Source organism: Elephas maximus, chromosome 5, assembly GCF_024166365.1.
Source record: "Elephas maximus indicus isolate mEleMax1 chromosome 5, mEleMax1 primary haplotype, whole genome shotgun sequence".
Lineage (NCBI taxonomy): Eukaryota > Metazoa > Chordata > Mammalia > Proboscidea > Elephantidae > Elephas > Elephas maximus.
In genome coordinates this window covers 37,286,475-37,302,736 of record NC_064823.1, presented here as the reverse complement: position 1 = coordinate 37,302,736, position 16,262 = coordinate 37,286,475, and the positions used below count along the sequence as shown (strand labels likewise).

Below are 16,262 nucleotides of genomic sequence, written 5' to 3'. Positions count from 1 at the left end.
AGACAATGTTTCGCTGCTATTCATAAGGTTTCAACTGGCTAACTTTTTCAGAAGTAGACTGCCAGGTCCTTCTTTCTAGCCTGTCTTAGTCTGGAATCTCAGCTGAAACCTGTCTACCAAGGACGACCCTGCTTGTATTTGAATACCGGTAGCATAGTTTCCAGCATCACTGCAATACGCAAGCCACCACAGTATGACAACCTGACAGACATGTGGTGGGATGGAATATTAACTCTTGTTAAATTGCTTAGTGGCTAAAGCAGCTACCAAGATGCTTACCTAACTGAAGCAGAAATGTCTTAAATCTCATCATGTAATTAAGACCTCTTGAAGAGTATCACCTTATTCCTTGAAAAAATGCTGTTGTTGTTGTCAGGTGCCGTCGATTCGGTTCCGACTCATAGCAACCCCATGCACAACAGAACGAAACACTGCCCGGTCCTGAGCCATCCTTACAACCATTGTTATGCTTGAGCTCATTGTTGCAGCCACTGGGTCAATCCACCTCATTGAGGGTCTTCCTCTTTTCCGCTGACCCTGTACTCTGCCAAGCATGATGTCCTTCTCCAGGGACTGATCCCTCCTGACAACATGTCCAAAGTATGTAAGATGTAGTCTTGCAATCCTTGCTTCTAAGGAGCATTCTGGTTGTACTTCTTCTAAGACAGATTTGTTCGTTCTTTTGGCAGTCCCTGGTATATTCAATATTCAATATTCTTCACTAACACCACAATTCAAAGACGTTCAATTCTTTTTCGGTTTTCCTTATTCATTGTCCAGCTTTCACATGCGTATTATGCCATTGAAAATACCATGGCTTGAGTCAGGTGCACCTTGCTCTTCAAGGTGACATCTTTGCTCTTCAACACTTTAAAGAGGTCCTTTGCAGCAGATTTGCCCAATGCAATGCATCTTTTGATTTCTTGACTACTGCTTCCATGGCTGTTGATTGTGGATCCAAGTGAAATGAAATCCTTGACAACTTCAGTCTTTTCTCTATTTATCATGATGTTGCTCATTGTTCCAGTTGTGAGGATTTTTGTTTTCTTTATGTTGAGGTACTATCCATACTGAAGGTTGTGGTCTTTGATCTTCATTAGTAAGTGCTTCAAGTCATCTTCACTTTCAACAAGCAAGGTTGTGTCATCTGCATAATGCAGATTGTTAATGAGCCTCCCTCCAATCCTGATGCCCTGTCGTTCTTCTTCATATAGTCCAGCTTCTCAGATTATTTGCTCAGCATACAGATTAAATAGGTATGGTGAAAGAATACAACCCTGACGCACACTTTCCTGACTTTAAACTAATCAGTATCCCCTTGTTCTGTCCAAACACTGTCTCTTAATCTATGTAAAGTTTCCTCATGAGCACGATTAAGTGTTCTGGAATTCCCATTCTTCACAATGTTATCCATAATTTGTTATGATCCGCACAGTCGAATGCCTTTGCATAGTCAATAAAACACAGGTAAACATCCTTCTGGTATTCTCTGCTTTCTGCCAGGGCAATCATACCCGTGGTTCCACGTCCTCTTCTGAAACCAGCCTGAACTTCTGGCAGTTCTCTGTCGATATACTGCTACAGCCGTTTTTGAAAAAATATGAGACATTAAAATGCAGTGTTCTTCAATTTGCATTTTCAGTGTAATTTAAGTTTTTAAGATGTAAACCACAAGTTATTTAATTTGACATACACTACAGCTAGAGCAACATGTTTCCTTTACTGCTCTGATTTTCTTCATAGAAATTTGTAAATGTCATGAAAAGAGCCATATATATTTCTGTCTGCTAACTTACTCTTTTCCCTTTGATTTCAGAAAAGATTGACATGTTATATTTAGTGGTGGAACTTCTGAGTTCTGTAGGTATTTTGGAGGCATGGGCAGAGCATAATACCTGGAATACAATGAGTAAAGAAAGCCTGTTGATTTCTTTCCTTTTGAGAAGTTGCTTACATTTCACAGTCACCATGAAGTTCAATAAGAATCATAAATGCTAAAAAATGTTTCTACCTATCTTTAGAAAAGTTCCCATTTTAGCAAAAGTTTCTGTGTGTCTCATTGTCATAAACAACATCTTAGTAATGAGTTTACTTATAAAACCATTTGATGAAGCTAAACTAATGCCAGCAAAACAAAGTAACTTTTCAAGGGAGATTGCTATTGTATCATGAAAATACCAATTGAAGAATTCATTTTCCTTTTGTTGACTATATAATAATTCACTAAAATGAATATATGTATATATACATTTATGTAAGAAATTTTAGATATTAAAAAGAACACAGAGGGAATTTGAAGTATGAAGTAGTTATCAAATATAGTTATCCCTTGATCCATGGGGGATTGATTTCAGGACTCCCTGTGGATACCAAAATCAGTGGATGCTCAATACATAAACTGACATAGTATTTGCATGTAACTGAGGCACATCCTTCTGTATGCTTTAAATCATCTGTAGATTACTTATAATAACTAATACAATGTAAATGCTACATAAATAGTAGCTGTAGTGTATTGTTTAGGGAATAATGACAAGAAAAAAGTCTTTTTTTTTTTCAAATATTTTCCATCCACTGTTGGTTAAATGCTCCAGTTCGGAACCTTTGGATATGGAGGACCAACTGTGTACATTACAACTGCCATTTCTGGTTTATGGTTTTTGTCCCTACTGGTTTAGGTGTTTTGTGTTATCGTGTTCTGAGAAGGTATATTTTCACATTATTAATTTTTTGATTCAGTTTTCAGAATTCCCAACATAGTGTCGCAGAAAAATGAGTGTCCAGGAATCGTTTAATGTATAAAATTGTCCCTGACAATTTACTTTACTTATGTTTATCCCATAAGGTTTAACTACCAAGATGTCTGAATCAGATCTGGTCTTCTTTAATTTTTAGTAAACATTTTGAATACCAAAGGAGTATTATATTTGTGCAACATGTACAAAAGTTAAGAAAAATGAAATAACCTTCATTTAGGCTAAATGAAGAATATAATTAAGGTATGATCAAGTACAATCATGTAGTTTTTTGTAATTACAAAACCTCAGTAGATGTCAGAACAACTAGCAAAAAGATGCTGTAGAATTTGAATCTTAGTAAAGCTGCTTTTGGGTTATGGAACAAAATTGTATTAATAGTCTGCATTGTCTTTTAAACTGTGTAACATCTTAAATATATGTCAAACACAATTTTTATTTAAAAACCTTGCATAATATGACTAGTCTGCATTAGAAAAATTGCCTCCACTGTAAAGAAAAAAAAAAAAGATTTTTCCATCCATTTGCTTGTAAAGTAGAAGGTCAGTGAAAAAAAGACCCTCAATGATATTGATTGACACAGTGGCTGCTACAGTAGGCTCAAACATAGCAATAACTGTGAGGATGATGCAGGACCAGGCAATGTTGTACATAGGGTCACTATGAGTCAGAACTGACTCAATGACACCTAACAATAACAACATTTGCTGTAGTGATTTTGTAACCATTTTTATAAATTAAGAACAACTCATTTTCCAGTGTCACCAACTTTTTAGGTAAACCTTTTATTTAAGTATACTATACATTAAAAATGCACACTTTATATTCATCTTAACATTTTTCAGTAAGTGTACACACCCCTTTAACAGCACCTGGAACTACAAAGTTTAACCAGAATACTACCAGCGCTCCAGAAGCCCCCTTCTGCCTTCTTCTAGAAACTGCTATTCATCTTAATAGCAGTTGGTGGCAGCTGAATAGAATAGAAATTGTCAAGTGGAATTTTGTGGTGTAAAGTGTTTTACCTGTCACAAAGGTGCTCTGATTGTAGGAAGACAGCTTGTGATTTTTTTTTTCTAAAAAATCTCACTTATTTAATATGCAGTTCTTGATTGCCCCAAATTTTTGGTTTATGACAAGAGGGCAATGACAACTTAAACTACTAAAAGAGCTGAATTAATAAAACAATCCAGCAGTCCCTATACAAAAGCACAGTGAGTTAAGTAAAAGCATTCAGAGATGACAAAGAAGGTGCTTTGCAGAAATCTTCATCGTTGGAGACAGACTACAGTCAGTTCTGTTCATTTTTTGTCCTGTTGAACCTGCAGCACCTCAGAGTACTTTTAAATTGGGGTGTGGCTAACACCGTTTAGCAACATAGTACTGGCAATAACTTCCATATTTAAAGAAGACCATGTGTATGTATCTATAATTTGATTTGCCGTTGCTGTTTTCCATTTTTATTTATAATAAAAAACACAGTTTTAAAGCAGACTTACTAAGTGTCCTCTGTACCTAGCCTTGGGCTAAGTGCCTTCAAATTATCATATGTAACCCTTCCAGCTACTCTATAAAGTACATTTACTTATTTATGGATTTATTTAGATACATTAACTGAGACCCCAAAAAGATTCAAGATCATACAACTCACAATTTGCCGAACATGGTTTGTACCTTATCCTACATTCCTAGGAAGAGGCCTAAGAAATGGTAGAAATATCCCTTATTTCCATGGTATTCAAAATTAAGACTTTTCCCCCTGAAGTTATTTAATTTACTCATTTTGTATTGCTATAAAAAATAAGGATCTTGAGGTAGGTAGGTAAACAGCCTTGTTTTTACAAAGCCATAATTGCATCCTAAGAAAATAAGAAATTTTCTCAAGCTGCACAAGGAACACATTCTTTGCTAAAGGTTAATCAGTCGGCAAATGTTTGTGGAGGACACGCTATAAGCCAGAGCCTGAGGGGAGTCGTGCCGCTTCAGTCTCTTCAGCAGAGACTGCTGTCTGATCGACGCCATTAGGCTAGTGTTTCTCAACTTAAATAATATATTGATCTCTTTAAAAGTGTAATTTTTTATGACCTCCAATGTTAAATTATTTTTATGGTGGTGTGAATTTAGATGTAAAAACACAAAACTACATAAAATCCCTTAAATTCTTATAAAAAATCAAAACCAAACCCATTGCCATCGAGTTGATTCCAACTCATAGTGACACTGTAAGACAGAGTAGAACTGTCCCATAGGGTTTCCAAGGAGTGGCTGGTGGATTCAAAATGTTGACTTTCTGGCTAGCAGCCGAGTTCTTAATCACCCTGCCACCACGGCCCCTCAAAGGCAACTAAAAAAAAAAAAAAACTAGTAGCTGGTAAATCACAGATATTGGGGTGGATGGTAAAAAGATATAACCTCAGAGTTCTATATTTAATTTAATATGCTTCTGAATTTGACTTCAGCAAAAATGATATTAAAGAATACCTTTTTTAAGCACATTGTATAAACGGTTAATAAAAAGTTTAAGGTCTTGTTTTCCTACTTCACGATAATAAAACTTAAAGTTGTCAGAGAAGTTAGCTAATGTCAGTTTTAATGGTGTGCACTTGATCTTTTAAAGCTCTGTTTATTTACTTGGAGATAAAATTAGCATTGTGGTGGGGATGGAATTGGGGCAAAAGCTGGAATGGAGAACTGAAGACTGTTTCCTTGTGGATTTTCTGTGACACTCACTCTTAGTTGCCTGTGCAAGTTGGACCATACAAACATGGCATCTGAGCCACATGTTTGTTTGAAATTTAATATGCTACTCACACCTGCCACTCAAGTTCTTTTAGTTCATTGTGCTTATGCCATCCTGACCATTCTTTTCTCTCTTTACCTTGGCAAAATTTTTTTCATACCGTGAAGCTGTATGTCATCTGAACTTTACTTGTTGATGTATTGAATTATAAACGCACAGCCATATACCAAAATTATATGGTTGGGCTCAGCTATAGGGTGGCCATCCAGATCACCTGGAATATGTTTATATTTTCTTTATTACCTTATATTTGAAATGAAAGCACAGACTAAAAAAAAAAAAGTCTAGGAAATTCATGGACTCCCACGAGTATGTCCCTGGACCTTGTTTGGGAAGCACTCCTTTAGGATATGATGTGGCTCTTTAAATGCACACTCCTCCTTTCCTTTCGTGTCCACCCTGCTGGGTGCTAAGAAAGATGTTCTGTTTGTCTAACATTCAGCTACAAAAAATGTACAGAAATGTGCAAAGCAAAAAGAATTTAAGAGGAAATCTTTCTTTCTTGGCTTGAGGTGCCACACTCGGGTTCTAAAGGGGGCACATTTTAATAACCTCCATCTGTTTGTTTTTTTTTCTTTTTTTGTGTCAGATTAAAATGGAGGGGACTCAGCATTTGAATTCCTTATCCAGAGTCAGACTTTTATAGGCATAAGTACAACTGGCTGTAGTGTTTGAAGGCTCTAGGGAGCAAACAGGGGAGAGGCTAGTTTTAAATTTGTCTGAGATTTTCTCCCAAAGGGATTGCTGTTGCCTCATTTTCTGTTTACTGTGCTTTTACATATGAAATCTTCTGGTTGAGCAAAGAAAACAGTTTATTTTGAAACTTTTCTTTCCTCTTTGCTTATACATAATTAAAAAAAACAAACAAACAAACTCATTGCCATCCAGTCGATTCCAACTCATAGCAACCTTATAAAACAAAGTAGAACTGCCCCATAGGGTTTCCAAGGCTGTAATCTTTACAGAAGCAGACTGCACATCTTTTTCCCATGGAGTAGCCGGTGGGCTCGAACCACCAATCTTTTGGTTAGCAGCCAAGAGCTTAACCACTGCACCGCCAGGGCTCTGCAGAGAGGGAAACACAACAGGTTAAAAATTGCCACATCTCTCTCCAGGAGTCTTTGAATCCTCTTTCATCTCTGTATTGATTGGAGATAACCAGACTGACTCATGTTTATCCTAAGCTCTTGTGTCAAGAGCTTTAATCACAGATTGACCTCATTGTAGTGTAGGGTGTGCGTGTATCTATGTACAAGGGGAAGAAGAATGCATATTTCTGTATAGATGAAACATTTGACACTCGGTAATGTCAGTATCTGTAGCCTCATTTTAATTCTTCCTTTGAAAGTTATGTTCTTGGACCTTTTTATAATAACACTTGTACTTTGCGGAAATTAATCCTTTAAAGGGCTCCGGAAAATCCAAAATAAACTAAAATGTATTACAACACTACTTTTTCAAAAGGTTCCTCCCAGGACAACTCGGTTGTTATACTTCCGTTAGGTCTAATCCTTCTAGAAAATGGAAACCAATTTTTTTTTTTCTAAAATCCCATATAGCTCTAACTCTTTGACTTGCATCCACTTTCTAAAAGTTTAATTCATAAAAAAGGGAAAACCAGTTATGAACAGCATATTATTATGTGAGAGCAAAAGCCATTTTCAGTGTCATGTCCTGTTCCTAGAGAAGGTTTAAGGAACGTCTATTATTCACTCCTCAGTGATACCTGCCCCCACTCCCTGCCCCTTCAGACCAAAGTCTCATCCTCTAAGCTTCTGCAGTGGCGTCTCCAAGTGTCTTTATCTCTTCTGTGTCATGGTATTTCTTTCTGGGTGTTCATAACATTCTTCTTTTACAGGAACAATAGAGTGATTTGATATTTTTTTTTATTTAATAATCATATTAGGCATGTAGAGAGACAGATAATTGCCTTTTTAATGCAGTGTGTATTTTACTGCCTCTTTCCTTATTCCCAAATGAGTGTGTTTGTTAGGCAGTTTGCCTCAAGTCTGCTCTTAATTTTTCGAGGTGCATATAGATGGGTGGGAGATATGAAGACAGAGATGATAGCCAAGAATTCCCTCTCCAGCTGAGACATTATTTATCAAGTGGCATGATTTACAGAACAAATATGTAGACCAAGGCCATAATTGTAGTTCGATAGCTTTTCTATAGCTCATAGGTTAACAATCTGTGGAAACATCTGCTTTGATGCTTTGGAGGGGTAGGATAGAATAGAGACTGAGAATTTTAGCTCTGCATCTGATGAACCTGACTTAACTCCTGAATCTTCTGCTGAACAATTGTGCGACTTTGGAAACTGTATAAATATCTTTCATCACTATTGACTGGACGTCATAATAGTTCCATCTTCATAATACTATTGTGAATATTAATGAGATAATGGATGTGAATCCCTTAGCTCTGTGCCTGGTCCACATAAATGCTTAATAAATTTTACCTATAGTTGTTTGCTTCATGTACAAATTGGGAATACTTTCTGGGAAAAATCTTTAATAGAATATATAGCACATAGATTTATTTCTAAAACATTGTATATAACAAAATGGTATTTTCACATTTTCTATCTGTGACCTAATAGTATGTTATTTTTGTTGTTTTCTAGTAAATACAGTAATGTTGGTGTGAGATACTGACATAACACGGTACATGGTATTATGTTTCACTTTTAAGTGCTGCGGCAAGAACCTCCAAGTGGAAAATTCTCGTGGAATTTAGAATTTGCTGCAAACAGCAGAATAATTTCCTAGACGAGCCATTTTGAAATGAGTCACAATTCCAACACTGCAGCATTGCAGATACACTTAAGGCGCTTTGCCATGGACACAGCTTTCAGGAAGGACGAAGAGCGAGGCATCGTAGGGAGGCAGGGAGAGGGAAGAACAGTGCGATAGTAACCCTACACAATGCATTTCTAAAGAATCAGAGCATGAATTCCAGATGTAGAGATTTCAGTTCCACCTTTCAGCTGTTAATAAATTATCTCCCAGATTTGGAAACGTATAAGCCATTTTGAGATTTGGGTTAAATGTGAGGTAACTTAGTCTTAGGGTCTCAGTCTGTCCATGTGTAAATCATTTGAATAGTATGCAAATAATTCTATACTTGAGACTCCCAGCGAAAATACTTCCATTCCTATCTCTGTGCATCATCACGAGTCGTAATAAATAGCTCTGACAGAGTTGCCGAGAGTCCCTGCCAAGAACATTCTTAGAGGGAGGGGGCAGTGTAGCCTAGTGAGTAGAATGCATAAGAGTCATCAAACCTGGATCTCACTTCCCATTAGGTAAATAATGTCGTTTTTCATGCTAGGCTTACTCTTTAGTCAGATCTTCTATCACAAATGTTATCCTTTAAGAAAAATTATAGCAGTTATGCATGTGTCTTAGAATCTTAATAATATTTATCATCATTATTATGTTAAGGTCTAAAAGCCAAACTTTTTAACCAAGGAGGGTGACTGTAGCTAGATCTCTGGAGCAACTCTCTTCAGTACTTTTCATGGAGAAAATTCAGCTGATTCTCCCAGAATCAGATTTTTAGAGGGCTGAGGGAATATAAAGAACTTAAAAGGCAGTCTCCATCAAGAGTGATGATCTTTACCAAGAGATTTTATTAAATTATTGTGTCAGATGTTTTAGATTTAATCTAGTTTTTCCAAAATCACTGGGCTCTCAAAATCTGTGTCGGCTTAGTCCACACCTGCCAACCAGTGCTAGCCCCTTTTCTCAAAGCATCCTTGGTGCCTTCTGTTATTCCATTATGATGAAGACATGTGGCTGCCAAGTGACCCATACTCAGCCTTCACCCTCAGACTTATCTGAAAACCAAACAGTAAAGAAAGAGAGAAGAAACTCAGTAGTTTTAATTTTTTTTTTAGTTTTCTGATTCCTTTGTGGCTTGACATTAACAAACAACAAAAAAAACCCATTGCCGTGGAGTCGATTCTGACTCATAGTGACCCTATAGGACAGAGTAGAACTGCCCCACAGGGTTTCCAAGGCTGTAACCTTTACAGTAGACTGCCACATCTTTCTCCCCCAGAGCAGGCTGATGGGTTAGAACCACCAACCTCTCTGTTAACAGCCAAGAACTTAACCACTGTACCACCAAGGCTCCTTTGACTTGACATTAAGCTCAATATAAAGTCACTATAATCTTGAAGCTAAAATGAATGGGTAACAATGGCATTTGGGAATACTGTAAATTCATCTCCAAATGTGGCTGAAGATTTGGAATAAAGTAGTGACAATGATTTTCATTTTAATAGCTCTTTTAAAGTGTTTGGGAGTCTGTGGGTGGCACAAATGATTAAGTGCTTCATGACTAATCGAAAGGTTGTCAGTTCAAACCCACCCAGAGACACCTTGGAAGAAAGACCTTTCAACTGCTAATAAATTATTCCTCAGATGTGTAAACATATAAGCCATTCTGAGTTTTGGGTTAAGTGTGATCTGTTTCTGAAAGGTCATAGCTATGAAAACTCTGTGGAGTAGTTCTACTCTGACACACATGGGGTCGCCATGAGCCAGAATTGACTTTAAAGCAACTGTTGTTATTTTATACTCTTCAATATAGCAGACCGTACTTCCCATTGGCTTTAACAACCTTGAATATCTCTCTGGAGGCATTGTGAAGGTGCTACCTTATACTGTGAATAATTATTCAATGTTTTAAACTCAGTATTGAAAGTTTTTTTTTGCAACTTAAGCTTTTCTGGTTTGCAGTGTAAACATTCTTGTCTTTCTGTATTTGATACATTTTTACTTTGTCAAAAACTCACTAAAGGTCTTTTCTTTCTCTTACAGTCTGACAGCAATGCAAGTTTCCTCCGAGCTGCCAGAGCAGGCAATCTGGACAAAGTAGTGGAATATCTGAAGGGGGGCATAGACATCAACACCTGCAATCAGGTAGAGAGAGGCGTGGCACCTCTTACTTGTGTTATAAAATAAGAAATATTCATTATTTAGATTTATTCCCAGAACCCAAGGGCTTTTTTTCTTTGTCTCTATTAAATTTACTAAAGTATCAGTAACTCAACTTTTTGAAACCCCATTTCTGCCCTCTTATCAATGTTTCAAGCATCAGATGTTTTGTATCTAGACCTAATATGGTTGGCAAAGTAGATAGATCAAAAATAGCCATTGAATGTCAATTTTGTCTATGAAACATTCCGGGCCACTCCTTCCAGGAATATTGACTGAAAATGGTGTTTTACTTATCATTTTTTGAAAACTGGTTACCCAGACCCTGGCTTCTTCTCTTCTCTGCCTTCCTCTCATGGGTTACAATTTGGGATAGAGAAAAAATAAGAGGATGTAATTAAATTATTCTCCTTTAAAAAAAAAAATGACTCAGAATGAGCAGAAGTTGAAACTGCTGGATAAATGAAACGTTTGGATTATTCATTGACCATGTGCCTTCGTCAAGGATTTTAGAGGATGCTGTACATTTAGGCTATTATTCAAGTCTCACTCTCTTTGGTCCCATGAATGGTGGAGATTTTCATGACACTTTGAGGACTAAGGTGTGCCTGACCCAAGCCATGATATTTTCAGTCCCCTTATATGCATACAAAAGCTGGACAATGAATAAATCTTTGTAATCTGCCTCTACATATCTTATCTTATTTTTATTACAAAAGCTTTTAATCTGATGTTTTTGTGTTCTTTTGAATAAGTCATTTGAATTTTAGATATATTTATTACTTTAAAATAGAGCATCCAAACTCCCATACGGATATATAAACTTATTCCATAAAATATGTACGAGGTTGAATATGATTTTATAATTTTAGCATGTTAACTTAATTTCTTTAAGTATAGTAAATACATTTCCCAAATTTTAACATCGATTTATTACATTTCTTAATTGACAATATGTTAGAGAATAGGCAATAAAAATATTAGTTCATTTAGATAGAATTATAAGTAACCTCGAAAAAGGAAACTTAGTAAAGCTAGCCTATGTTTAAGCCAACTCTACTTCACCCCGTGGAAACCCTGGCGGCATAGCGGTTAAGTGCTGTGGCTGTTAACCAAAAGGTTGGCAGTTCGAAACCGCCAGACGCTCCTTGAAAACTCTACGGGGCAATTCTACTCTGTCCTATAGGATCACTATGAGTCGGAATTGACTCGACTGCACTGGGTTTTCTACTTCACTCTAAAAAAAAAAAAATTTTTTTTTTAACAAATGAATTAATTGCAATGAAAGTTCTTAGGGTTATCTTAGAATGAATAATTTCTCAGTAGCAAAATACATAGCCCTTATCTGGCTTGTGTACCAATTTCCTGAGTTACCACAAAAAGTTTTTTAACAGCCTAACATATTTTTCTTGTAGTGCCGGTTATCCACTAAACATGTCATTATACAAGGGAAGAGAATTTTTTTTTCTGTAGAAGGCAAAGTGAAGTAAAAAAAAAAAAAAAACCCAAAACACAGAATTTAGAGCCCAAAGGCTCAAGTTCAAGTTCCACCTCCACTTTTGACAAGTCATTTCAATTCAGAGAGTGGCATTTTTCAAGTTTCTAAAACAGGATAATAATTCATTGAATGCTTACATCGCTAGGTTGCAGTGTAAATGAAATTATGAAATATAAAGTAGCTCTCTAATGCACACATGTCCTAATTGCTATTACCGTGAATAATTCTCTAAGTATCAGAAGAATTAAAATTGAACTTCCCACAAAAAATGAAATTAGCTCTCCTTAATGACCTGAACTTACAACTTATAAAGTAAGTGTTGTTGTCTTGTGTAGGTTCTTTATCATTGTTACTCAAAAGCGTGTATTAATTAAATAGCTATAAGGGAAATTGATAACTAACGTTAACAGTGACTATGCATTGGTCTTTGCACTGGGGGTCCTACATGCCATGTTTCATCAGACAGCACAGACTAATTGCTGTGAGGTAGGCATTAGCTGTAGTTTATAAACGCAGAAACTGAGTCTGCAGGCAGCTAAGGAATGTTCTCAGGCTCACACAAATCTGTCTCTCTCCCCTGCTCAGCAGATGTTGGAGGCTACCCTCCAAAGTATACATTGCGATGTCCTTTATCTTGAAATCAAATTTTATTTTTAATCAACATTGTTACAATTAAAAGGATCATATTCATTCTTAGATTAACATGTTGTTGCTGGCTCATGTCGAGTTGACCTTCGACTCATGGTGATCCCATGAAAAATGGGATTGGACTGTTGTGATTCACAGGGTTTTCATTGGCCGATTTTTCAGAAGTCGGTCACTAGGTCTTTCTTCCTAGTTCATCTTAGTCTGGAAGCTTTGCTAAAACCTGCTCAGCATCACAGCATCAGGCAAACCTCCACTGATAGCCGGGTAGTGGCTGCGTGTAAGGTGCTCTGGCAGAGAATCAGCCTGGGACTCCTGCATGGAAGGCAAGAATTCTACCATTAAATCACAAATTCCCCCCTTAGATTAACATACTACCCACTGCTATCGAGTAAACTCTGACTCATAGTGACCCTATAGGACAGAGTAGAACTGGCCTATAGGATTTCCAAGGCTGTAAATGTTTACATAAGCAGGGCTGCCACATTTTTCTCCCAAGGAGCCGCTGGTGGGTTCAAACCACCGACTTTTCGTTTAACAGCCAAGTGCTTTAACCACTGCACCACCAGAGCTCCTGATTAACATACTAGGTAGTTAAATGTACTTTTAATTCAAAGAGTAAGGGTTACTCCTAAAAGGCAAATAAAATATAGAACAGAAAATAAATTCCAAATACCCAGGAGGGCAGAAAAGGGAAGTGTTCAGTGAAAGTATTGCTAATTCTAAATATTTAATACTCAAAGTTAATTTGGCATGAGAAAGAATAGAAGAAGTGTGCTTTATTTTGCTTCTAAGCCTGAATTTCTGGAGAGCATTATGACATGTAACATAGAAACAGGACTTTCTGTACCCTGTAGAATTTCTCAATGAAAATCAATCTGGGCTGTACCAGCTTTCCAAAAATATCACATGTGTTGGCGTGCTAAGATTTCTTAAACTGAAATTTGGATCTTTTTTTTTCTTTATAAAATTGATCTCATAACTACCATGAGAATTTTGAAATTAAACCTAAAAATACTGCTTGGCTTCTAATCATTTAGAGTATGGGAAGAATTAATAAATTTGGCACAAGGAAAAAAAAACTTTCATTTTTTATTTTCCTTTTCCAAAAGGTTGCTAATCTGGCCACTAAATTTCATTCTCTTTAAGTGATTATAATATTAATTTCTTTTATTTTATAATCTCTTGTACATTCAGAAAAGAGAATAAATCTTAACGTTCTCTCCCTATTTTGGAAATTCATAAATACGTACACTCCTCTTATCTATTTAATTCATAAGTACATACACTCCTTTAGTATTGTCCATGATCTAATACTGTTATAAGCAATGTTAACATCCAGACTTCAAAAATAGACTCTATAACCTTTTCATAAACATTTATAGCCAGTTATAAGTCAATAAAAGCCCTTAGAAGATTCCACCATGCATAAAATGTATTGGTTCTACTGCAGTGGCTTCGCAATGAAGGGCTATCATTTATTTTTTATTGGACATAATCTTAGATGTGACACAAACGATTAATGATTCTTAAAATGTGCTGATATTTGGTCTTGACCTTTTACCGCTAAGGTATAAAGTGCAGAATTATCAGTGAGATCCTATGTTTCCTTTTTCAAAAACAGAAGGCAAGGTCAAAGCACCGTTTTCAAAATAATATGAATGTTCCTAAAATACCAGGCTTTTGTTAGCAAGAAGGTACATCCAAGGATGGCTTTAGCATATGCTCACATGGTGTGACTCAGAACATAAAGCATTTTTGAATGTCATCTAAAAAATGTGGGTACTGGAATCCAAATTCACGTCTTTTTCATTTAACAGTTAACAGATTACGAGCTGAGTGGCCCCAGCCAATTCATTTCCTAGGCCTCAGTTTCCTCAACTGTAAAATAGTGAGCATATCAATACTTAAATCATAGGATTATTGTGATGACTAAATGAGATGTTTGCAAAAGGTTTAGGAGAGCAAGCTCTCAATAGACATTAAAGTGATAATCCATATTATAATAATGTAATCTTTTGATACTGATTCTTAACCTAAGCTTTTGCAAAAGTAACATAGTAATATCGTCGCTTGTGTCCTCAAATAGGAAAGGCCACATTTAATAGCAATTTGGTAACAGTTACTGTTTATCTGTACTGCACTGAACTAAAATCTTTTTTCTGGAACTAAAATCTTTTTACAAATGTCATTTGGATCCATCTGGTTTGTACTTCTCTTTAAAAATGCAGAAACAATTTCATTAGCCTGGGACTTTGTAAAAGTCAACAAAAAGGAATAGCAGAGAACTGAATTCATGGAATTATTAAAATATGGATGGATCTTGGCTGAAAGTAAAGAATACCAGAAAGATGTTTACCTGTGTTTTATTGACTATGAAAGGCATTTGACTGTGTGGATCATAAAAAATTATGGATAACATTTTGAAGAATGGGAATTCCAGAACAGTTAATTGTGCTCATGAGGAACCTGTATATAGATCAAGAGGCAGTCACTCAAAAAGAACTAGGGGATACTGAGTGGTTTAAAGTCAGAAAAGGTGTGCATCAATGTTGTATCCTTCTACCATATTTATTGAATCTGTATTCTGAACAAATAATCTGAGAAGCCGGACTACATGAAGAAGAACGGGGCATCAGGATTGGAGGAAGACTCATCAACAACCTATGATATGCAGATAACATAACCTTGCTTGCTGAAAGTGCAGAGGACTTGAAGCACAAATACTATAGCCTTCAGTATGGATTCCAGCTCAGTATTAAGAACTCAAAAATGCCCACAACTAGACCAATGAGCAATATCATGATAAACGGAGAAAACATTCAAGTTGTGAAGGATTTCATTTTACTTGGGTCCACAATCAATGCCTATGGAAAGAGCAGTCAAGAAATCAAATGAAGTATTTCATTGGGCAAATCTGCTGCAAAAGACCTCTTTAAAGTATTAAAAAGCAAAGATGTCACTTTGAGGACTAAGGCCGGCCTGACCCAAGTCATCATATTTTTCAATCACCTCATATGCATGCAAAAGCTGGACAATGAATAAGAATTGATGCCTTTGAATTATGGTGTTGGCGAAGAATATTGAATTATACCATGTGCTGCCAGAAGAACAAACAAATCTGTCTTGGAAGTACAGTCAGAATGCTACTTAGAAGCAAGGATGGCAAGACATGTTTTGGACATGTTATCAAAAGGAATCAGTCCCTGGAAAAGGACATCATGCTTGGTAAAGTACAGGGCCAATGAAAAAAAGGAAGACCCTTAATGAGATGGATTGGCACAGTGGCTACAACAATGGGCTCAAACATAGCAATGATTGTGAGGATGGGGCAGGACTGGGCAGTGTTTTGTTCTGTTGTACATAGGGTCTCTATGAGTTGGAACCACCTCAATGGCACTAACAACAGCAAAATTTTGCGTACTGAGAGTTTTCAATTTCATTGTTGATAATAGTTCAATGTGCAGTTATTGGAAACTTTTAACCAACTAGTTTTCCATATCTTTGAGTAGTTTTGCCTCTATTTGCGTCTGTACAGATTTATGAGGATGCTTGAAATGTGACTCATACTTGATTTTTACAATGCCAGGGGGTAGGTAGCTTCATGCAAGCTATTT

At 36.4% G+C, this 16,262-nt stretch overlaps 1 protein-coding gene across 14 annotated transcripts in view; it reads left to right on the top strand.

Moving 5' to 3' along the window:
• ANK2 (ankyrin 2) overlaps nucleotides 1-16,262 on the top strand; it is a 765,621-nt gene that overhangs the window by 513,632 nt on the left and 235,727 nt on the right. For all 14 annotated transcript variants that reach the window (XM_049885478.1, XM_049885480.1, XM_049885477.1 and 11 more), the window contains one exon: nucleotides 10,386-10,487. In XM_049885478.1, the coding sequence (XP_049741435.1) occupies nucleotides 10,386-10,487 (102 nt within the window). The remainder of the gene's footprint in view (nucleotides 1-10,385; nucleotides 10,488-16,262) is intronic.